General features: G+C 43.6%; 2 protein-coding genes across 2 annotated transcripts; both read left to right on the top strand.

The window, feature by feature from the left end:
• Positions 1 to 3,246: 3,246 nt before the first annotated feature.
• Positions 3,247 to 19,057, top strand: LOC124692985 (protease Do-like 7; the record flags this gene model as incomplete). Its single annotated transcript, XM_047226420.1, is given in 24 exon segments — positions 3,247 to 3,514; positions 3,589 to 3,659; positions 3,781 to 3,915; positions 4,835 to 4,893; positions 5,079 to 5,115; positions 5,294 to 5,419; positions 5,957 to 6,046; positions 7,817 to 7,882; positions 10,186 to 10,242; positions 10,362 to 10,427; positions 11,281 to 11,388; positions 11,543 to 11,623; positions 13,055 to 13,104; positions 13,507 to 13,672; positions 13,767 to 14,267; positions 15,362 to 15,544; positions 15,634 to 15,736; positions 15,890 to 16,060; positions 16,141 to 16,220; positions 16,702 to 16,929; positions 17,062 to 17,277; positions 17,376 to 17,533; positions 18,237 to 18,348; positions 18,463 to 19,057. Coding segments are annotated over 24 exon segments (3,279 nt in total). The 3' UTR covers positions 18,640 to 19,057.
• Positions 19,058 to 20,628: 1,571 nt separating this feature from the next.
• On the top strand, positions 20,629 to 21,699 carry LOC124688158 (basic salivary proline-rich protein 1-like). The gene has a single exon (XM_047221874.1). The coding sequence runs from the start codon at positions 20,717 to 20,719 to the stop codon at positions 21,380 to 21,382; it is 666 nt and encodes a 221-aa protein (XP_047077830.1). The 5' UTR covers positions 20,629 to 20,716; the 3' UTR covers positions 21,383 to 21,699.
• Positions 21,700 to 24,306: the final 2,607 nt, after the last annotated feature.

Genomic DNA, 24,306 nt, shown 5'->3' with positions numbered 1-24,306 from the left:
CATCGTTAGTCCGTGTTAGTTGCATCCAAAATACACAAATTAGAGGCAAAACAATAGCAAAAGTGTTCGGGAAAGTAGATACGTTTTGGACGTATCAGTTATCCACAACACGTTCAATAATTTTCATAGGTATTTTGTATGGAACCTCTTTCTCACCTGGCGCCTCATCTACTAACTTTGCAGTAGTAGTAGATTTTCCAAATAGGAATTCAAGAGAAGACCCCCTCCATAATGAATTATAGCATCAGGCAGAAATAAAATCAGCACGTACAGTAAAGGTTTCCCTTACCAATTCCACTTACCAATAGCGCTTCACTCCCCGGCAACGGCGCCAGAAAATAGTCTTGATGACCCACAAGTATAGGGGGTGTATCGTAGTACTTTTGATAAATAAGAGTGTCGAACCCAACGAGGAGCAGAAGGTGTTGACAAGCGGTTTCGATGAAGGATTCACTCGTAAATGCTCACGGACAAGTATTCGGGGGTTTTAGTATAGCGAGATGAATAAAGTACAAGTAAGTAAAATGCGAGAGTAATAATTGCAGCGAGTGGCCCAATCCTTTTTAGCACAAAGGATAAGCCGGTTTGTTTACTTATAATGACCAAACGTTCTTGAGGACACACGGGAATTTAGTCTAGTGCTTTCGCTTCATATAGCTAATTAATCTTCATTGTGTTGATAAGTGTTGTGTGGGTGAACCTATACTAATGCACCTCCCTTCCTAGGACTAATACATACTTGTGATCATACCCCTTGCAAGCATCCACAAATACAAGAAAGTAATTAAGATAAATCTAACCACAGCCTTAAACTCTGAGATCCTGCTATCCCTCCTGCATCGATATACCAACGGGGGTTTAGGTTTCTGTCACTCCGGCAACCCCGCAATTAGCAAACCAATACAAGATGTATTCCCCTAGGCCCATAAATGGTGAAGTATCATGTAGTCGACGTTTCACATGACACCACTAGAAGAATAACACCACAACTTAAATATCATAACATTGAATACTAACCAACATAATTCACTACTAACATTTAGACTTCACCCATGTCCTCAAGAACTAAACGAACTACTCACGAGACATCATATGGAACATGATCAGAGGTGATATGATGATGAATAACAATCTGAACATAAACCTTGGTTCAATGGTTTCACTCAATAGCATCAATAACAATTAGAAATCAATACCGGGAGAGTTTCCCCTATCAAACAGTCAAGATCCAACCCTAATTGTTACAGCGGTGACGAGGTGCAGCGGTGTAGATGGCGGTGATGATGATGGAGATGATGGTGATGATGGTGATGATGATGGAGATGATGTCCAGCTCGATGGCGATGACGATGGCGTCGATTTCCCCCTCCGGGAGGGAATTTCCCCGGCGGATTTCAGCCTGCCGGAGAGCTCTTTTCTCTCTGGTGTTTTTCCGCCCCGTAGAGGTGGCTGTGACTCTTCGCGACTATCCTCTGGAGCTTAGGTTTTCGGGACGAAGAAGTACGCGAAGGAGAGGAGGCCAGAGGGGGCTGTGGGCCCCCTCCCCATAAGGCGGCGCGGCCAGGCCTGGGCCCGCGCCGGCCTATGGGGGGGCCCATGGCGGCCCTCCTCGGCTCCTCCTTTTGGCTACCTCCGTCTTCTGGAAAAAAATGATTTTCAGTATAATTCCCGTCAATTGCTGATCTTCCGAAATATTGCATTCTGACGGTGCTTTTTCCAGCAGAATCCTGACTCCGGTGCGCGATTCTCCAATAATCATGAAACATACAAAATAGATGAAATAACATAAGTATCATCTCTAAATATGAAAAGATATCAATGAATAACAGTAAATTATGATATAAAACAGTGATGCAAAATGGACGTATCAGGGGGCAGCCAACCCTTAATGGGCTCCCCTCCGGGCCCATTAGGGTGAGCTACACCTTTTTTTTAATAAATAATAAATATATTTAATATTGATTCATTTTAATATATAATACATATTATTTAATTCCTAGTGATCCGGAACAGCTTTCGAATCACTCCGAACTTCCTTCGGGTTTCCCCGGAACCCTTCTGATTCTGTCTTCTCTATTCTCCGGTGCTTCCAATGGTACCAAAACCATCTCTAAGCATCACCAAACCCTTAAGTGTGTTACCCTATGGTTTGGAAACACTACAAACATGATCGAGACGCCTCTCTGATCAATGATCATCAACGTAACCTAGATGCCCATAATGACCCATGTGTATTTCATGAATATACATGTCATTGAGCCCTATTCCCTTTGTTACTTCGATACCATCACTTGTCTGAGATCTGATCATCGATATCATCATACCTAGTTGAATCTCATTACCGATAAGGCTACTCAACTCATCCTGTGATATTTCATCTTCATGACCTAGTCATACGTTGCGCAGCTTCATAGATGTAATCTCACCAAGTGGGCCCAGAGTATCTTTCCATCACACGGATGAACAAATCTCGACCTCGATACATATGCCTCAGCCTACCCCTACAGAATACCTGAGCAACGCCTGCAGTTAATACTGGTAGCGAGCTACCGTACTGGCGTGTAGCAAGTCCGGCCCACTATAGTTAGTTTATCAACACACTAAATATTTCTCGAGAGTCTGTTTCACTTCCTCTCGGTTTGGATTGGGACATCCTTTGCTAAAGAAAACTGATGATGTATATACACCTTCAAGGGTTTATTATAAAAAAAAAATAGAGATGTAGAGCAAAACTTTTCTGCTGTAATAAAGCCCATGCTTAGGACGAGCATACTATTAGGCCCATAAAAGACAAGATCCAGTCATCCATCCAGCCCTAATCGTCCAGCTCACTTCTCCTAGGCCAACAACCCGCCTAACAAAACAAGGCCTAGTCCAGATCCAGTGAGGCAATGAGTCAGCCAGAAAAAGGTTTTCAGTTTCGTTAACGATTAGCTGGATTGGATTATTAAGCTGTCGCGTGACGACTCCTCAGGTGGTCGATCTCCCTCCTCTGACTGCTAAAATCTCGTGCCCGACGACACGATATTAGTAGCAAAGCAAACCACTCCAAATCCCTCCTCATTCACCAGCTCCACTCCCACCTCCATCCATCCCGGTGATCTCATCCCTCGCATTCACGTCGCCCGCGTGATTCATCCCGCCACAAAAATCCTCCTCCCTCCGACGAGCTCCGGAACGACGCGCTCCTCCCTCGGGCGTCGGGGGAGCTCGGCCTAAACCCTAGCGGCGGCAGCGGCAGCGGAGGAGGGGAAGCCAGATCGCCCGCCGCAGGCCATGGAGAGCCCCGCGAAGGAGGAGGTGGCCGGGGAGCTGGCGATGGAGATCGAGTCCAGCGTCACCGCCGAGGACTGGCGCCGCGCGCTCTCCCGCGTCGTGCCCGCCGTCGCCGTCCTCCGCACCACCGCGCCGCGCGCCTTCGACACCGAGGTCGCCGGCGCCAGCTACGCCACCGGCTTCGTCGTCGACAAGGCCCGCGGCATCATCCTCACCAACCGCCACGTCGTCAAGCCCGGTAACCAACACACCTCCTCCCCCTCCTCCTCATGTGCTCTGCGGATGAATGACTGTCGTCTGCTGCTCGCGCAGGGCCCGTGGTCGCGGAGGCCATGTTCGTGAACAGGGAGGAGATCCCAGTGTACCCCCTGTACAGAGATCCTGTTAGTGTTCGCTCCACTCGATTGCACTCAGTTCCGCTTTTATTTTTCCCCTGCCGTATAATTAATAATGCCCATGGCGTGTTTGTTAATCCAAGCTTCCCCCCTTTTTTTCTGAAAACAGGTACATGATTTTGGTTTTTTTCGATATGATCCAGGTGCCATAAAGTTCCTTAAGTATGATGAGATCCCTCTAGACCCCGAAGCAGCGTCTGTGGGGCTAGAGATTCGGGTTGTCGGCAATGACAGCGGTGAAAAGGTTTCCACTAGAATCCAGTTCATTCTCTAGCTCGCCGGGTTGCTGCTATATGAACTCTAGTGTCACTTGAAAGTGCAATGCTAACACAAGGATAACCTTACAGCAATTATCTACTGGGTTATTTCATTCTCTCGCCGGGTTGCTGCTGTGAACTCTAGTGTCCCCGTAAACTGCGATGCTAACTCAAGGATAACCTGACAGAAATATTTAGGTTTTGGTTAAATGAATAGTAACACACACGGGCTTTTGATTTCCACCCTCTCCATACTAAGACCATGCACTAATAAGTAGCTGTAATATTCGTTGATCCGGAAATGGAATGCACCTATTAAACATGTTAACACACAAAAAGTAGACATGCACTAAACAATGGTCTGGATGAAAGCATCTGGCATGATAATAAGCTAGAAAAGGACGATTATGTTGGCACCGAAATAGAATCCTATTTAAGCATAATCGGTTCTCAAATGAGATTTTGGCATATGTCCTAGGTGACATGCCGGGGTTGGTGCGGTAACATTAGAAAGTGGTATATTATGATTTATACTCCCTCTTTCCAAAACTATAAGGCGTGCTTGACTTTTCACGGCTTTTAATGCATGACTTTGATTACGATTTTAACTTAATATGCCTACAAAATTAAATGAAGGCATGTGCCATAAAATATTTTTCAAGACAAATACAACATACAATTTTTTTGTGTTCGATCCATATACATTGGCATATATGCATTGAAGACTGCTGAAAGGCAAGTGCGCCTTTATATTTTGGGAAGGAGGCAGTATATACATATTTAGTTCTAGATACAGAGGTTCATCCTATCCAGGATACATGTGCGAATAGTAACTGATTGACTGTTAAGCTATTTAAATTTTGTTGCATACTGTAAAACCTTCTGATCCATCTCCACTGGATTTAGGTTTCAATTTTGGCGGGAACGCTTGCTCGACTTGATAGAGAAGCGCCTTACTACAAGAAGTATTGTCTTTCTTTTTTCCATGACCGAGTCCCTTTCTATGATATGGGTTTGTAATATTCTATTTAGGCTCCTCTATCCAAATGGAGCAGCTATGAACCACAAGCTACTGTGTAGTAATTGTAAGTTCATTACACTGTATTGCTGCTTATATATTCTAACCTTTATTTTGCTAATTCTTTGATAGGGATGGATACAATGATTTCAACACATTCTATATGCAGGTGCTTCTCTTCAGCCACTTATGTATATAGTTCGCTTAAATTATTGGGGTTTGTGCATCTAAAATGATGTTTAGTGATCTGCCGATGATGTGCTTGATATGTTATTGACTTGATGCCATATAAGTCATGAATTGTCTTGTTGCCAGTGCTCATATAATGTAATTGTTTCTTTCTGTAGGCTGCATCTGGTACTAAAGGTGGCTCAAGTGGTTCCCCAGTTGTTGATTGCCAAGGAAGAGCCGTTGCCCTCAATGCTGGAAGCAAATCTTCCAGTGCTTCTGCCTTTTTCCTTCCATTAGATCGTGTACGTAACATTAGTACATTGGTACTTCATCATACTATATGAGACGCGCCTGAAGTATCAAATAACATACTCCCTCCGTTCCAAAATAAGTGTCACAACTTTATCTAGATGCAGATGTATCTACAACTAAAATGCGTCTAGATACACCCGAATCTAGACAAAACTACGACACTTATTTTGGAACAGAGGTCGTATTAATCATAAGAGAAGTATACTGCTAGTTGAAAGAATATTAGGCATTGAAAAGTTACTCATGTAATTGGACTAACATCCACACTAGGTTAGCTGGCTCGCGGAAAATTTTATTTCAGGCAAAAGCTTAAGAATGTGGTATTCTTCTTGATAATCTCTTATTGTATGGTGTGCCATGTGACCTATGCACTTCACTTCACTGAAAAGAACACATGCAGAAAAAACATATATGAGTTTGACATTGTCTAATTACATAGAAACATGAATAGTGTTGCTCTTTAAGATTGATTGTTTGTTCTTTGTACTCTTATTTTTGTTAACATTAATTTTGTGAACTCTTTCCAGGTTGTCAGGGCACTCAATTTAATACGTGATTGTTGGGATGCATTCGGTATCAAGTCAGAATCTGTTTATATTCCTCGTGGTACTCTTCAGGTACGCATGTTATCTGATGATACCATGGTTTAATTAGACGATGTTCTATTTTAAGTGAAGAGCTACTCCCTCTGTCCCAAAATGTATGGCACCCTTAAATTCCTTGGTCAACAACTTGCAACTTCGCTATGATTTGTACTTATAATATGTCCATAAAATCTCTATAACTATATATATGAAATGAAAGAGATTTGCAACATGAATGCAATGGTACCATTTGTACATTATAAAACCATATAATTTGGTATATATTAGTGGTCAAAGTCATGCATCAAAGAACGTGCGAAAAAGCATGCCTTACATTTTGGCACGGAGAGAGTACTTAATGGTGAAAAAGTAAAAATTGGACTCTGTTAAATCTGCATGTATTTAACCTTGAAGAACTTCAACAGTTTATTTGAAGTATATGTTGGCGAACATGAGTGCAGAATAGATGTACAAAAAATAGTATGCTTGCTAGTGTGGTGTCAATTAGCTCTGAATAATATGTACATGGAACATGGAACATGGAAATGAAGCCGTGCTTTCTAAGTTTTTGTGTCTTTTTAAATCTTCCTATTCAAATTTGTCTTGTTGAGTATGCAATAAGTGCCAGCTTCTGCAATACTGTTGTATCTTGCCTGTCATGTTTCATGTTCGTATTTAGTATATAAATTAGCTGACAATGCTTTCTGTTGTTATTCGACACTTGGAACGGAATATTTTAAAGTGTGGCAGAAGCATAGTACTGTTGATGGAGGGTATAACATTACCGGGTTATGAATAATACAGTTGACCACCAATTTCAAAGTAAAAAAATGCTCGCGTTGTATTATGGCAACTTATTTTGCTTTTATCAAGTGTTGTGGGGTAAGGATTCAAAGGGCATGTTGGTTTAGAGGCCATAGCAACTTAGGAAGGCTTGACCATTCTGGCCCACTGTTTTGTTTGCTGCCACATTTGTAGCGTGCTTATAATTTCTTAGCCTCACGTACCACGTGACGTGTCGGGGCACATTTATTTTACAGAACTTCCCACACTGGTGTGGATGATTTGCTCGCCACAATCATGACACTACGCTTTACCATAAAAGTCTGGCAATGTGTGGCTTAAAACCTTTAGGTTTCTATAGTATGCAACAGATGGACATAATGAGATACTGTAGGCCTTGTTTACTTCTCCCGTATTTTCACCTCCAAGAGGTTTGGGGATTGGAGGGGATTTGGTGTTCACCCAATCCCCTCCTATCCCCTCAAATACTCTTCCCAAAATACACTAGTATGATGGAGAGTTCTAAATCTAGGCAAAAATGTGGGGATTTGTTGGGGAAGTCTGGGAGTTAACCCTTTCAAAACTGAACAAGTAAATGGACTATTGGAGATTTTCTGGGATTCGGGATAATCCCCTCCTGATTCCCATAAATACACTAGAAGTAAACAAGCAGTAAATCCGTAATGTATTTGCACTGCATGCTATAGTGTATGTACTGGTTAGGGATGCTGCAAGCCTGCAACTGTGCAAAGCACTGCATGAGCCAGCGTGTAGCTTCTGGTACTCGTTGACCGTGGTATTGGTACTATGGTGTGGTGCCTTACTATTTTAAATACTGCTTTAAACCTTTACAATCTGCAACATTTTGTCCAAGAAAATAGCGTCTAGATAAGTGCATGGTATTAGTTTTATGTCATTAGCTATACTTTTTTTTATCATTGATCAATGCGATTGGTAATTTACTCTGACCTAGAGTCTGGACCTCATATTATCCCTATTCAAATTTCCGTCCTTTTGAAGGTGACCTTTCAACACAAAGGATTTGAAGAAACTCGGCGTCTTGGACTCGGGAACGAAACAGAGCAGGTACGTTCTTATCTTGTTCGTGGTTTTCTAATTGACTAGGAAGTACTACCTCGGTTCCTATTTAATCGACGCTATTGGAACCATAGCTGCCATGTTTTCGGTATGGAGGGTACTGGGGATGGGAATTGGAGGATGGAAAAAATAGGAAACAGTAGGGGTACACATCTCTAGATCGAATCTTATACGCTGGGGACACGGACCGAGTCGTTTCGGTACTACGGTAATGTGGTACGGGAAACGTGAACCTGTCCTAGCTGATACAACTAACCTAGAAACGATATTCAGATAGAGTTTACAGCTTATATATGACTCAGATAGGTAACTCGAGTTGATAATACTAGTCCGTTATGCAAACGTGAACCATTCATCTATGGACTGGACCAACAATATAAGCAGATAACTCGGGCCGAACCGCCAAAGATGAATGCAACAAGCAGGGCGCCAGGGCCAGATCTGAATTTTCAACTTTCAGCAGCCTGTACAAAAGAGAGGAGAGGAAGTTTGAAAGATTAAGATCAAATCATCAAATCCATGGAAGAAAACAGACCCGAAATCCCAATTCCCATTGAGATCTTTCTATCAGATTCTTACCTAGCACGCTGTAGCTTTTCCTTCGACTTCTCTGTGGCTGTGCTCCAAAAAATCCATGCGATGGGAGTACTTATAGAGGATGGGAGAAAAAATCGAAGGAAACCTGGGATTCCTGCTGCCTCCATTGATGAAGAATTGAAGATGGGGGAGGGAAATGAGGAGTCGAATGGGAGAGGAAAATATACAACGGCTCGGTACTCTGGCTCGGGAGTTAATACGATTTGGGGAAGGGAACTTCTGTCACACCGTTTTTCTCCAAGTCATCGAACCTGGGACGATCCCAAGCAGATGAAACGTGAATCCGCTGCGATTTTGACCGAATCGCGGGGCGTTTCCGAATCCGTTTCCGGAATCCGTCTGCTATGATGGGAACTGCGTTTTTCAAGGATGCTAGCCTTCAACAGACACCCACTCGTGTCCATTTAATCGGAATGGAGGGAGTACTCCCGTGCCCCTCGCTTTGCAATGGGACATGATCAGAACTAGCTGAATACCTGTGCATTGCTATGAAAAAAAAACAATAGAATACTCGGACATTGATTGAGAATCATTGATACCTTACTCTTGCTTCTCCCTCTTAGCAACAACTGTACATACTTATTGTTTCCTTCCTTCCCGTCTTGTTCTTTTTCCCATCTGAATCTGGTTTTCCTTCTTCATGTCGTGTGTCTTCCACTCAGATCAGTTCAATCATGTAAAGAGAAACATGTACAGTTTATGTAATCAGTTGAAATTTAGAACACAGAGTCACACTTATACATCACACGTCGATCTTCACATACATGCTCTCCACGCTAGAGAGGATTAATCCTCATTGCATGGTCGGCAGTGGGAATCATGCCTTAGTGCAGAAAATCCTTCCTCTTATGGCACACTGGACAACCTGAGTTTGTCACCATGACTGATGGCGACGGATAGCTGGTATGCATGTGTTGATGCAGCAAGATAACGCGCTGTGGTGGCGCGCATCCGCTTAGACGAGAGCTCCAGCAAAACCTAGAAGAGTTGTTCCGTTTCTCTCGTCTTGATATGAACGATTTGACAGGAGCTATCTCAGATGGATTAGATTTTCATTTTTGACAACTGGGATTATGAAATGACTCCGCGATTTTGATTTTAACTCGGTTGATTTTGGCTCGGTTGGGGGAACAGGGGGATTTCACATACCATTCCTTCCCCAATTTTCATCTTGTTAAAAACTTGAAACAAAGAGCTATTAGCCTATTAGGCAAACCTGCATGAACAAAAATTGGAATCTATCACTCTTCCTTTGTCTTGTGAATCACCAAAAGAATTGGAAAAAGGCTTCGGCCTGGGCTATTAGCCGCATGCGCATGCCCATGGCCTATGGATCCCAATGTGTGTGTAGCCTTTAAAATCACTTGTAATCGCCTCCTAGGAGGATTGTAAAACTTCTATCTTTTCAATGCAATGAAACACAAAGGTCCTTCGCGTTTTCTCGAAAAGTAGTAAAGAAGAGATTTTGCATATTGTAGAATGTAAGTTTATCAATTATCTGTACTCGGTACTAATTATGACTGGTTACTGCTAATGTGATAATTAGCTGTTGTACTTCTAATCTCTAACAGTTGTTTATATGAAAAATATGTACACTTTCCTTTCCAGCACCACAGGAATACATTTTAAATGTTAACCTCCATGCTCTGTGACTACTGATTAAGTATCTAAGCCTGTAATTTTTATTTGTGCAGATGGTACGACTTGTTTCTCCAGCAGGCGAGACTGGAATGCTGGTTGTTGATTCTGTGGTAATTTATGCTTACTACTTCTAACCTCTAAACATGCATTCTATGTTCTTAATTAGCTGGCTGCTTCTTGATTCATGCATCCTATGTCTTGCTGAAACTGGAGAGCTCTGTCCTTGCAGGTGCCGGAAGGACCTGCACATAAACATTTGGAACCTGGTGATGTGCTAGTGCGCATGAATGGGGAGGTATTGCTTTATGATCGGTTACTGCATTTGATATTCCATTCTATAGCCTGATAACTCAAATTAGCAAAACATTGGTCACATACCTAGTACTAAAAACTGAAGATAATATTTGTCACATTGTGGATTGGTGGTAATATGTTGATCCAGGAAAGGAAAATTGAGGACGTATCTTTGTGTCTAAAATATTTTAAATTATTTCCCATTTCCCTATAGTAAAAAAAGTGATATTTCTCCTTTCCCTTTTCCCTGTTCTGATATCATGTGATATCGTTGATTGTACTACTGCAGCTTATCATTACCACTATTACAATTAATACGGTCTCTGACTATCTGCTGATATTTAGTGATGGCTCTGCAAATTTGTAATTTCATGCACCTGATATAAGTTTGATGTTGGAAATATCAGCTTTGAATACCTCAGAACATTGCTCATGTTTGCTCCTTTTTTATGCATAATAGTTTCCTAGTTATCATATGCCAATACTCTGCTTCTGAAAGCTATAAATATTTAATAGTTTAATGTATATTTAGTATATCTTTTCAGCCTATGTATTTCCCCATGTGAACCAACCAGGTTTTTTTCTGAAGATACGAATTTTCTATGGTATATTTTCTGCATGCCCTATGCTTTTTCTAATACAGTAGTATATTTCCAACATGCCATCATTATTTTTGTTTTGTTGGTTCTCTGAAAATTACTTTTGTGGTACTTGGAAGTCTGGAAAAACCTTTGCCTATAAACCTCAATTGCTTATTGCTTCATATACACACTTTTGTTAGTTTGATTCCTCAAACCTGATAGATTTCTTACTCTAGCATGTTCTCACTGAGCATTTTGCTAATCTACTTGCAGGTTGTAACACAGTTTCTCACAATGGAGACTTTACTTGATGACAGCGTCGGCAGGGAGATAGATTTGCAGATCGAAAGAGGTGGAACGCCTTTAACACTAAAGCTGGAGGTACTTTGTAATTCGACACATGTTATTTAATCTTGTAAACAGAGAACAGTGAATATGAATTACCCTTGCACTCCTATCGCACGGAAGAGCCCCTCTGTGTTTACCGTCCGAAAGTAAAATCAGCGTGCCACATTATGCCATTTTAACTCTTCAGGTTGAGGATTTGCACTCTATAACTCCAAATCATTTCTTGGAAGTCAGTGGTGCTGTCATCCATCCACTTTCGTATCAGCAGGTGAGTTACCCTTGTATCTTTCCGATCTGATGTTCTCTCTGCTCTTTCAAGGAGTAATTGATTGTTTTTTTGCAGTATGCTGCATCTAAGAACATTTTAATGCGAATAAGTTTTTTTAAGGGAATAGGGGAAATTTTTATTCTAGGGCTGCCAACAACTCAACATGCTGAGCTCGAGTGAGGCAAGGTAGTTTCAGCTCGAGCTCCTGAGTTGGCCACCAAGCCTGTGTCATGGCTCAAGTAGGCTTGGATCAGCTTGCCAATTCTTGGTAACACAATGCCCCAGTTCATTAAAAAAAAGTCAGTGACATAACTTCTAGGTTCATAAACAAACCACATGTCCAACCTAAAGAACAACCGAACTGAAGCTGTGGTCGCCAAGCCTGTGTCATGGACCAAGTAGGCTTGGATCAGCTCATCAAATCTTGGTAACACAATGCCCCAGTTCATTAAAAAAGTCAGTGATATACAGCAACAAATCGCATGTACAACGTATATAACAACCAAACAGAAGTTGCGTTCTCAAGGCTAAGCATGGCGTTGGTCTGAACACAGCTAAACAGGGTGAAAAACCCCATGTACTCAGAATGGTTCCGGAAGAGGAGGTTGTCCATTGATGTGGCACTAGAGGATTCAGAGAACCCACCCTAGATTTGATACATCTTCCATGGCGGGTGATGTGACAGTGGCCAGAGTAGCGGGAGGAGAGACAGTGGTTGGGGCTGAGCGGTTGTGTTGGCAGCAGCTGAGACTGAGTGGTGCGGCAGCAGGCTTTCACCGTGAATGTTGCGAGTTTGGAGTTCTTTGCTAGAGTGTTGCTTGGCTAGGCGCCTGGGCCTATAGAGGTGCAAATGTTATCCAGTCTTTCTACGTGCTGATCTGTCTAATTTTTTTAACTGGTTGCATTTTGGGCTGTAGAAAGGAGCTTTCTGCCCAATACATGCGTAGATCACAGTTACTCCCTCTGTTCCAAAGTAATTGAAATTCTAGGTTTACCCTAGTTAAACGTCGTTAACTTCGACCAAATTTATAAGAAAATGTGTCAATATTCTACAACATCAAATCTATATAATATGAAAGTATATTGTATGGCGAATCTAATTGAACTAACTTGGTGTGGTAGATGTTGATTTCTTTTTCAACAAACTTGGTCAAACTTAAGATAGTTTGACTTAGGACAAACCTAGAACATTAATTACTTTGGAACGGAGGGAGTAGTCCAGTTCAGTCAAACGTTGAACAGACACATGTTTAACTTTTGTACTAGAAATGCTAATCCCAACACCTGGCACGTGTGCTACGTAATTGAAATTAGACTGATGATAACATCACGTGTTTGCTCATATTTGAACTTATGTTCAACAACGTAAGTGTATTCCTTTACCTTATTAATGTTTATCATGATATTAATCTTGTTTATATTGGCTTTCAGGCTAGAAACTTCCGGTTCAAATGTGGTCTTGTATATGTTGCTGAGGCAGGGTAAGACAACTAACCGTAGTGGTTTATGTTACATTTCCTAAAAGGACATCGATGATAGTGGTGACTCAAGGCAGGCCGTTATCAATCTTCTCATGTAGCAAATCTGTTTGGAATAGGCTAGTTGTATTGCCTTGCATTTGAATTCCATTCAGGTGTCCTATTGTCAATTAAATGTACAGAGAATATTCTGAACTGTTTTTAACTCCAAAAAAGTGTTCGTTTGTTCCTCTAGGCTCCGCAAATGTTTACCTTGAAGATTATACTGGTCCAATAGTTTTGTTTTCAAGTTTTATGCAGGGGACTTGCCTCAGTAATTTTCACCATGTGTTTCTTAACTGTTTATATGATCAATATGAAAGCAACCATCTTTTTCCTTGACTTATTCAACACCATGCAATGCAGGTATATGCTCTCTCGGGCATCGGTTCCACGCCATTCAATTATCAAAAAGTTCGCAGGAGAGGATATTGAAAGTTTAGATGACCTTATTGCAGTCATTTCGAAGTTGTCTAGGGGAGCACGAGTGCCTCTCGAATATGTAAAATATACTGACCGTTATCGGAACAAGGTAGAAAAAACTGGACAGCTTTATTTTTGTATTTCTTCCAAACCAAATATTGAGTTTTCTTAAGATATAACTTAACCATTATTTCTGTGTTCAGTCTGTATTGGTGACAGTTGATCAGCACGGATGGTATGCGCCTCCTCAGTTATATACTCGAAATGATGCAACTGGTCTGTGGAATGCAAAATTAGCTATACCACTCGAATCCCCCTTTGTAGTTTCAGCTCATCATGCTGGCCATATGGAAGCAAACTCAAATTCTGTTTCACCTTTGACGGAATCCAGCCCTATGGATCTCAAATGCCAGCATGAGTCTGAGAATACAGCAGATGGATGCATCAAAATGCAAACGGATGAGGAGGTTGCTGTAGATGGATGCCACTCTGGTGAAGATTCCCTTGTTGAGAAAAAAAGGCGCCGGGTAGACGAGGAGATAGCTTCTGAGGGAACTATCTCACCTTTTGGAGATTTAGATGACATAAAAGGTGGTGCTTTGAGACATCCTTCCAGTGTGGAAAGCTCTGACCTTGCTCAAACTATATCAAGTAACGCGTCATTGGCAGAACAAGTGATTGAACCTGCTCTTGTAATGTTTGAGGTGAGTAATATGCTGAAATCTATAACCTTAGAAGGGACCTCCATATATTCTTGGTTTGCATCAGTTCAACGTTTCAGGTTCTGGTTGTAGCATTAATTTTAAGTACTCCCTCCGTTCCAAAAAGAGATTCTCAACTTTTTCTAGATTCGGATGTACCTATAGCTAAAACATGTCTATGTACCTCCTTATCTAGACAAAGTTGAGAAGCTAGAATGGAGGGAGTATTATACTTACACGATTTCCTCCTGTAAGAATATAAAGGGCTACGGTGTCATTAAATAAGGGACTAGTGTTTCAGTTCACAGTAATAAACTTGGTCATGTTTTGACTGTTTGTGGGCTCAAATGAATCTGGAATTAGCAGTCCTCTTTTGTTTATTGCAGATTCTTGTATTCTTTTTTGTTGCCCAGAAGTATGGACATCTTGGCATGGGCGGACCCAGCATCCCTCTTGCCTGGGCACTTGCCCGGGCTTAGGTGCTGGTTTCCTTGGGAAAATATGGCCTCTTTTCTTGCTTTTTTCTTAGAATCTGACTGCAGTTTGTTGTGTGCCCAGGCTTCAAAATAATTCTGGGTCCGCCTTTGCATCTTGGTCTTATCCAGATTATGATTATTTCCTTGTCTTACTTTATTTGAAGCTGTGATGATGATAATTTTCTTGAGAAAACTGAGGTTTAGATTGGTAGTTTATATATCATCTCTGAAGGTTCACTTACGGATTCACGCCTTCATAAAACCAATACCCATCCCTACTTTCTGTGTTGTCAATATTCAGAACAGGTGACATCATTTTCTTTAGAAATTCAGCAAATAGCCTGAATATATTGATAGTGACCAGTGACACCTATACATGTATTGACAACATTGTATTACTTAAAATAATGTAATTCCTGTTTTTGTTTTCTTAGTGCTGACTACTGTGTCTATTTTTTTACTATGACTCGTTTACTTGCTCAGCTTTTGGTTTTGTCCTTTACTTTTTGACTGGTGAATGAAATATTTTTTATGTTCATTATACCTACTAATAGCCTGCAGTTATTGGTTTCAGCTATTCAGTTATTATTGAAGATCTTACTTAACTGTATCTCTTTGTAGGTGCATGTGCCACCAATATGCATGCTGGATGGAGTGCACTCCCAACATTTCTTTGGAACCGGTGTGATAATACATCATTCTGACTCTCTAGGTCTGGTTGCTGTTGATAGGAATACAGTTGCTGTATCTATCTCAGATATAATGCTTTCTTTTGCTGCATATCCCATTGAAATACCTGCAGAGGTATGAACTCACTACCCCTTTTGTTTGATCGTAAATGTATGGCATACTGAATTTCGATTAAATAGCGGCTTCCAAATTTTGGTTTTCAGGTTGTTTTTCTGCACCCTGTTCACAATTTTGCGTTGGTTGCCTATGATCCATCTGCACTGGGAGCTGGAGCATCTGTTATTCGGGCTGCTAAGCTTCTTCCTGGTTAGTTTTATTTTAGAGTTGCTTCCATGTATTCTCTAAAACTAAATTACTGGGTCAATGAAAGAAACTAAATTGCATAATTGTTAGACAATTTGGTTAGTGACTTAAGAACCTTTTGTGTTGGTTTGCTTTTTGTCATTTGGATATATGTAGAACCCGCCTTGCGCCGTGGAGATTCTGTTTACCTAGTTGGGCTAAGTAGAAGCTTACAGGCTACATCGAGGAAATCAACCGTAACAAATCCTTGCACAGCTGTTAATATTGGCTCAGCTGACTGCCCGCGATATCGTGCAATAAATATGGAGGTCATTGAACTGGATACTGGTACTTTCTATGCAGCATTTCAATTAACCTTTGATTTTATGTCTCATTTTGTTGGATTTATACTAAAATATTTATTATAGATTTTGGTAGCTCATTTTCGGGTATATTGACGGATGAGCAAGGAAGAGTTCAAGCATTATGGGCAAGCTTTTCCACCCAGGTTAGTTGGTGTTGGGAGTTGTTCACCTTAGTCTGTTTCTTTAAGTATTGATGCTCCCATGTTCCCAGGAGCATTTATTGAAAAGAAAAAAGAAAAGTACAAAAAGGCGGCTTACGCGCAAGGTTAGCCGCTTGATATCTCCAACATCAAGTAAATCGGCAATAAAATAAAAATATATGTTCACTAAGTAAAGATCCTAAACTAAATGTATTATTAAGTAAATCAGACGAATTATGTTGAGCCTTTTTCCTAACAAGAGCCATAACCTCTACTTCTAATACTCAACCGTTCCTATTTCGAGGTTCTACTTTGACCAAAAAAACATGTGCTGTCTGCTACAAAAATTATACCATTGAGTTTGTACTTGAAAAGGGTTTCATTATGAAACATGTCTGATATATTATTGGTCAAATTGACTCCATGTATACTATCCCTACTCATTGACCCTGGTGTAATTCACTTCCTCAATTGTTTTCTCCAGCTCAAATATGGTTCTAGCACTTCAGAGGACCATCAGTTTGTTAGAGGTATACCAATATATGCAATAAGTAAAGTCCTTGAGAAGATAATCTCGGGTACTCCTGGACCATTTCGTCTTGTCAATGGAATTAGGAGGCCAATGCCATTTGTGAGACTTCTGGAGGTGGAACTTTATCCAACTTTGCTCTCCAAGGCAAGAAGTTATGGATTGAGTGATAGCTGGGTGCAGGTATAAGCTTACTGTTTATCTTAATCTTGTCCAAAAATTGTTCTGACTGTCCTGGCAAATGTGGTTATATGGTTTCTGAGGCTTCCGGGCCTGAAGGTTGTAGTGCTTATATCAATGTGATTACCTATGCAGGCTCTCGCCAAGAAGGACCCTGTGCGAAGACAGGTCTTGCGGGTCAAAGGTTGTTTGGCTGGCTCAAAAGCAGAAAATCTTCTGGAACAGGGAGATATGATTCTTGCTATCAACAAGGAGCCAATAACATGCTTCCTTGATATCGAGAATGCTTGCCAAAAGTTGGATCAATCCATCGATTCTGATGGAGTGCTTAACATGACAATATTCCGTCAGGTTAGGACAATAATAAAAATAGACCTTATTTTTACAATTACTTACAATGTGAATCTAAAAGGTGTACCATTATTGCAATTGGTTAAACATTTGAGCAGGGAAAAGAAATTGACATTATAGTTGGAACTGATGTAAGAGATGGTAATGGTTCCACACGGATGGTGAATTGGTGTGGATCCATAATTCAGGATCCTCATTCGGCAGTGCGTGCGCTTGGTTTTTTGCCAGAGGAAGGACATGGAGTTTATGTTGCTAGGTGAGGGGCATGTTCTTTTACAAACTTTTATGTGAAAATGTTTTAATCAACTCATGACTTAGGACTTTTGACTTTTATATTTAACTGGAACTATAAGCTTCTAGCTACGAGAGGTGTACAGTGATCAGATTTATGTGTTTGCAATGATTCACTCAAGAAAATGCTTTTTTTTTCCAGCTCTTATGATATACTGCATAGTTTACAAGTCAGTCTGGTCACTTGCTGTATCTGACTTGAGATATCATTTTGAACTTGACGCAGCAATATTATAAGAGTAATTCTGTTAGGAAAATATGCAAAGCAACAGCTATCCTGGAAAGAAAAGATAGAATATCGATCGATGTATTCCATTTTCCTTTTGTAGCATGCTTAGCAAGTTCATCTATTTATTGCACTAAGATAATGGATCATGATTTCTCCCAATGTCACCATGTCTTGCCAAATCTCATACTGTAATTGAAATCTATCTGCATTTTCTTGTAAAGGTACTAACAACCAGATATTGTTGCTCTTGCACTGTCTAAATCCTAGCTGTAGTTCAAGTCCTCATTTGGTCTGTATCGTCTATATTCCTCGTAGATTGGCAGGGCAGGGTATCCAGAATATACACTTTATATGACTATATAGATCTTATGTGTAAGTTGTGCACATTCTAGATGCCAATTGGGAATTAGGATTGAGCAGCAAAGTTTTTTTTTTGCAGATGGTGTCATGGAAGTCCCGTGCATAGATATGGTCTCTATGCTCTCCAGTGGATAGTTGAAGTTAATGGGCAACCAACTCCAGATCTGGAGTCCTTTATAGAAGTAGTGAAGGTATGCATTGTTGATACCTTTGGTATATCCGAGTCTCCATTTTGTAATGTTGGTGCACTTGGTTCACATGTCATTTCTTTTGAATTAATATGTCTGAATTAATATTTCTTTCAGGGGTTGGAAGACCGTGAGTTCGTTAGGGTGAAAACGGTCCATCTGAATGGAAAACCTCGCGTGCTGACTCTGAAACAGGACCTTCACTACTGGCCGACCTGGGAGCTCACTTTTGAACCGGAGACCGACATGTGGCATAGGAGAACAATAAAAGCGCTGCAGCCAACTGAGGTTTGATTTATTCTGCCATGCTGTTATATTTTCAGCGGGCCTTCTCTAGGAAGGCCAGGCATGGAGGTGAGGAAATCGGAAATGATTGTCAATGTGGATGAGCTAGAATCCTGTGTTGCGCAGGATGAAGAGTTGGCGCTAGGATATAGTATGCTTCATAGATGATATATGGATTTCATTGCCCGTGGATGATTAGACTGCGGGGAGTTCTTTTTGTATACCTATTGCTATATTTCTTGTGTAGAAGCAATAAACCCTTAGCATCTTAGCTCTCATCTCACCATTTTTCTGCAAAGCGAGTTTGTTTGCAGTTTGGATGCAGTGCAGCAGATATGAGTAATTCAAATTGTGGACAAGATATGTAGCATGATCTAATTGGTTTGAACTGGTTATATAGTTGCATGAGTATATTGTTTGCAGTGCAGCATTATGGTCTGGCAAGTTGCGTTTTGTATGTTTTTATATGCTTGCTTAGTAGGCCACATTGCAAAGCACTGATGTTTGAGTCCTCGTATAGATGGCTGCATCGTCATCTATTACACACATGTATATATGCATAAGATTGTGCTTAATTGATGGAGTATTGATGCTACTGGCATCACAACTCATGGTAGGAGCCTAGCACATCTACGACATCACAACTCTCTTTTCTGCTACATCTTATCGAGTTTTTACTTCTAAGATTTCAACATTGGGTCATCTTTGTCGTGTCCGTCACCAGCGCAAGAGCAGTACAGATAGATAGCATTTCCTAATTTCACTCAGCCCAGAGCCTAACAAAAGCTGATTCCGTGGTGAAGAAAGGAGGATAACACGGATTTTTACTCGTGACTGATTGAGTTTGGGAAGGTTGTAATGTATGTGACGCAGCCTCACCGTGGCTCTTCTGGGCAACGTGTGACAAATGTAACACATGGATGCGCCTTTAGCTAACCCAAAGTCAGACGTTCTACTAACTTCATCTCCTCTGGAACGCATGTCTTGGCAGGAGGAATATATTCTGCCACCACTAAGTTCGCTCGTTTCGTTCGTTCGGTGGTCTAACAATATATCCGCGAAAACGAGGGCCATCCCTTTCTCTAATCGTTTTGTTCTGATGCCTTCCCCAGAGAGGAAAAGAAGCGTTTAGGTAGGCGCTCGTTGTAGTTGGATTCCTCCTTCCAAGCATCTTTTCTATGTCGATGATATATTCCTATCGTTAGCACCAACCGGCTAAACGAGCTTCGTCTTCTCTCCTTTAAATGGTCCGTTCGTTCCATTTCGTTGCCGCGAACTGAAGGAGCTCCTAGCTAGTATGTATCCCGCGGACAAACCTGCTAAACGGGCACAGACGGCTGAAGAACAACAGCAAGGAAACCAAGACCGTGCGAGATAGGGAGGGCGATGGGCTGCTGGTACCCCCTCCGGGAGATTGTGTCAAGAGCTCTCGGAAAATGCAACGGTATGACACCTTGTTTTCTTCTTCCTGCCGTTCTTCTGGTGATTTCGTAGCCCTCTGTGCTGAGAGGTCCCAGTTTCGCTCATGGATCGTTGTCGATCATCAAACGTCATGCACTTTGCCACAGAAGAGCGTTATGCGTTCTTCTTGGCAGATCGTAGTTATGCATGCCAAGTCGCGAACTAAATGACCTCCTAGGTCATTGCTGTAACTGAATTTTGATATTAATTATTGCCCGTTTGCTAGTTGTAGGTCAATTGAGAATTAAGCTAGTTTTTTTTTTAACACAATTAAGCTACTACCTTTGTCCATTTTTAGATGTCAAAAGTTTGTCTAAATTCGAATGTATGACATTTTATAGACATAGATATATCCAAATTTAGATGAACCACTGGACATCTATTAATGGATAGTTTTTAGGTCGACTCTAAAACCATTAGATTTCAATCTTAAGTCGTTCGCATGGGTATGCAATTACAAATTTGAGTGAAATATAGTGTATTGATGTGTACATAGTGTGTAGTGATGTGTACATAGTGTGTAGCAGTATAAAAATTCTAAACGTTTTGCACCACAGCTAGCTGATGTTTGTGAGCTCCGGCAACATATGCAGGACACGAGCGATGGAGGGAAGACGACCAGAGGATGAACTACGCCATGGCCTACCCGCCCGGCCCGCCCACGGAGACGCACTTCGTGCGGCCCGGGGCGCGCACCGTCACCTTCAGTGGCACCAACTCCGTGCACATGATCCCGCCGAGCCCGCAAGGTCCGCAGCAGCAAGCCCCCGAGCCCCAGCAGCAGCAAGCACCGCCGCCGCAGCACGAGCCCGAGCACCAGCACCAGCTCGATCAGCCCCAGCCGGCGCCGGAGCAAGGCGCGCCACCGCAGGCCGAGCAACCGAGGAAGCGAGGCAAGAAGAAGCCGCCGCGCCGCGTGCGGTTCGGCCCCGACCAGCAGCCACCGCCGCAGCAGCAGCAGCAGCAGGAGCAGCAACAACAACAGCCGGAGAACGCGCCGGGCAACGGCGGCGGCGACAACGCGCCTGGTCATCAGGGTTACGGTCCCCACGGCCCGGCGGCGGGTCCTCAGCACCATCCGGCTCACGGGCCGCCGGGGTACTTCCGGTACACGCCGTCGCCGCTGCCGAGGTGGGAGGCGACGCCGCGGCGGCACGAGTACTTCTCCGGGGAGTACCGGTACAGCTACCCGACGCCGGTGCGGGAGGGCATCTACAGCCTCGCCACCGACGCCAACCGGCTCACCACCATCTTCAGCGAGGAGAACCCCAACGCCTGCGCCATCGTCTGAGACTGATCTGAGTGCGGTGGGCGCGCCGCGCGCGGCGAGGACCGAACCAGGTTCCCGCGCGCGCCGTACTTCCGTTGCCTAACTGCACGGGAGAAGAGAAGAATCAGGTTCCGGTTCATTCTGGTAGGTGTTGTAGAGAAAAAAGAAGCGGGAATACCTCGGTGCGCTGCGGCATGATGAGATGAACATTCGCCTTGTTCGGATTCGCCCCGTACCGTCTCTGCTTCCTTTTAATTTCTTTCTTTTGATGACGTGTTCTCTTGCAAAGGTTAGAGGCTTTAGTCAATGATGATAGTTGGCCACCAGAGTCAAATTAAGTGTTACGTGTCTGGCAGTCTGGGAGGTGTTTGCGACGAGGATGTGCTGAAAAGCGACCATCTACTTCCTATCTTGCAATTGTTAAGGAGTAAAATGCGCGGCAGCGTTCACGTATCCTTTGGCTTCGCCCGAAGGGAATGCCTGCACCCGTTTCTTTCACCTGCATGCAAGCCACAGAAGGCGCAAGAATTTTATTGGCCATTTGGTCGTGGATGGCAGGCGAGTCACGATGCTGAGAAGGCAGAAACAGTGGATGCTTTCTTCGACCAGCTCTTAGGGGCGACTGCTGATCGACCTTTCTCGCTGGACCTGGAGTTTCTGGGGCTTCCCTCTCTCGACCTCCAACATATTGATGGAGTGTTCACTGAGGAGGAAGTGTGGAGGGCCATAAGGGACATGCCCCTAGATAAGTGCCCCGGCCCTGATGGTTTCTCAGCCCGTTTCTTCCGGACCTGTTGGAGTATCATCAAGGAGGATGTCATGGAAGCTTTCAACTCCCTCTCCCGTTTGGACAGTCGTGGATTCGGTTCGATCAATGAGGCCTTCATCACCCTCTTACCAAAGAAGGAGGGGGCGGAGGAAGTCCGGGATTTCAGACCTATCAGCCTGATTCATGGCGTGGCAAAGTTGGTCGCTAAGGTGCTGGAAAACAGGATTGCCCCGGTCCTTCCCCAAATGGTGGGCCCGCAACAGAGTGCATTTGTGCGTGGAAGATGCTTGCACGACAATTTCATGATGGTACAGGGAACAACGCGAAAGCTCCACAGCAATGCCACTTCAGCGGTCCTCCTGAAACTTGACAAAACCAAGGCTTTCGACACTGTGGACTGGGCCCTCCTCCTAGAGGTACTCCGGAAGATCGGGTTCGGTGAGAGGATCTTGGCAGTTATATGTGCCCTCCTCTCCACAGCGACCACTCGGGTGTTGTTGAATGGTACTCCTGGTACACGTATTGCCAATAGGCGTGGATTGCGTCAGGGGGACCCCCTATCCCCGCAGCTCTTCATTCTCATCATGGAAATCCTGCATCTGATGATCGAGAAAGCGGCCGAAATGAGGTTGCTTACACCGCTAGCACAGACAGGGTTGCGACTACGTACCTCGGTGTACGCGGACGATGTGGTCACCTTTCTTCGCCCTACCATGTCTGATTTTAGGGTCTTCTCCGGGATCGTGGATGATTTCGGTGCCGCCTCGGGCTTACGTGTCAACATGGAGAAATGCTCAGCAAACCTTATCCGCTGTAGTGACGCCGACAAGGCTGTCGTGGATCAGGAGCTTCAATGCCCCGTGGTGGATTTTCCCTTGCGGTACCTTGGGTTACCCCTCACCCTCAGGAAGCCGACTGCAGCTCAATTGCAATACCTCGTGGACACTGTGGCAAATAAACTACCGGGCTGGAGGGCCTCGCTTCTCGATAGAGGCGGTCGGCTGGAACTGGTACGCGCGACGCTCTCCGCGATACCCATCTTCGCCATGATGTCGCTTGACCTACCATCCAAGACCATCATTGCGATTGAGAAAATTATAAGAGGTTTCCTCTGGAAGGGAAGGAAGGACGTTAAAGGTGGCCACTGTTTAGTGGCGTGGGACAAAGTTTGCGCGCCTAAGGAATGGGGCGGACTTGGAATTCCCAATATCAAGATGATGAACATGGCTCTGAGGCCCAGATGGCTGTGGCTGCAGCGTATGGACGACTCCAAGCCGTGGAAGGAGCTTAACATTCAGGTGCCCAAGATGGCAAAGCAGCTCTTTGAGGGGGCTACCTATTCAGTGTTGGGAGATGGGGCGAGTACTTTCTTCTGGACGGACAACTGGCTTCCGGAGGGTCGGATATGTGATTTAGCACCAAACCTGTTTGAGGAGGTGCCGAGGCGCGCCCTTAGACAGAGAAGGGTCCGCGAGGGCCTGGCAGGGAGCTGGTTAGACGACATTCCTCCGGATCTGAGCGCAGTGGCTATCGGAGAGCTCTTCCAGCTGGCAGATCGTCTGACGGGCGTTGCTCTTACTGAGGGCGTGGAGGACACTTTCCGATGGAGATGGGAGCATGACCACAGTTACTCAACGCGGTCCTGCTATCGTGCGATGTTCGGAGCTAGAGTGGAGATGGCTGGAGCGGTTCAGATTTGGCGGTCCAGAGCTCCGCCAAATTGCAGGGTATTCATGTGGCTTGCAGCCAAGAACAGGTGTTGGACGGCAGACAGGTTGAGTAGGCGTGGCCTCCCACACCCGGCGACTTGCCCTTTCTGCGACCAGAAGAATGAGACGCTGGATCACCTTCTGCTTGGATGCGTCCTGTCTAGGCAGGTCTGGGCGACTTGCCTGGGTTGGTGGGGCAAGATCCTTTGGATGCCACAGGCTGACACAAGCTTCGTTCCCTGGCTCCAATCGAAGCAAGGTGGTCCAGGCAAGGATCGAGATCTCTGGACAGCTGTCACCCTAACTTGCTGGTGCCTCTGGCGTCACCGGAACGACATCGTCTTTGAAGGCGCAATTCCATCCTTGAGCGCGGTTGTCTCTCGGATCTCAGAAGAAGCGGTGCTGTGGCGTGTGGCTGGCCTGTTCAGGGGTAGTCTTCTAGACGTGGGAAAGTGGGTGTGTGCTGC

This window comes from Lolium rigidum, chromosome 2 (assembly GCF_022539505.1).
Source record: "Lolium rigidum isolate FL_2022 chromosome 2, APGP_CSIRO_Lrig_0.1, whole genome shotgun sequence".
Taxonomy (NCBI): Eukaryota; Viridiplantae; Streptophyta; class Magnoliopsida; order Poales; family Poaceae; genus Lolium; species Lolium rigidum.
The sequence above is the reverse complement of the archived record's forward strand: the minus strand, read 5'-3'. Positions and strand labels throughout refer to the sequence as shown.

Excerpts from the sequence above, each read along its gene's own strand:
- LOC124688158 (XM_047221874.1), top strand. The coding sequence starts at position 20,717 with ATGAACTACGCCATGGCCTACCCGCCCGGCCCGCCCACGGAGACGCAC.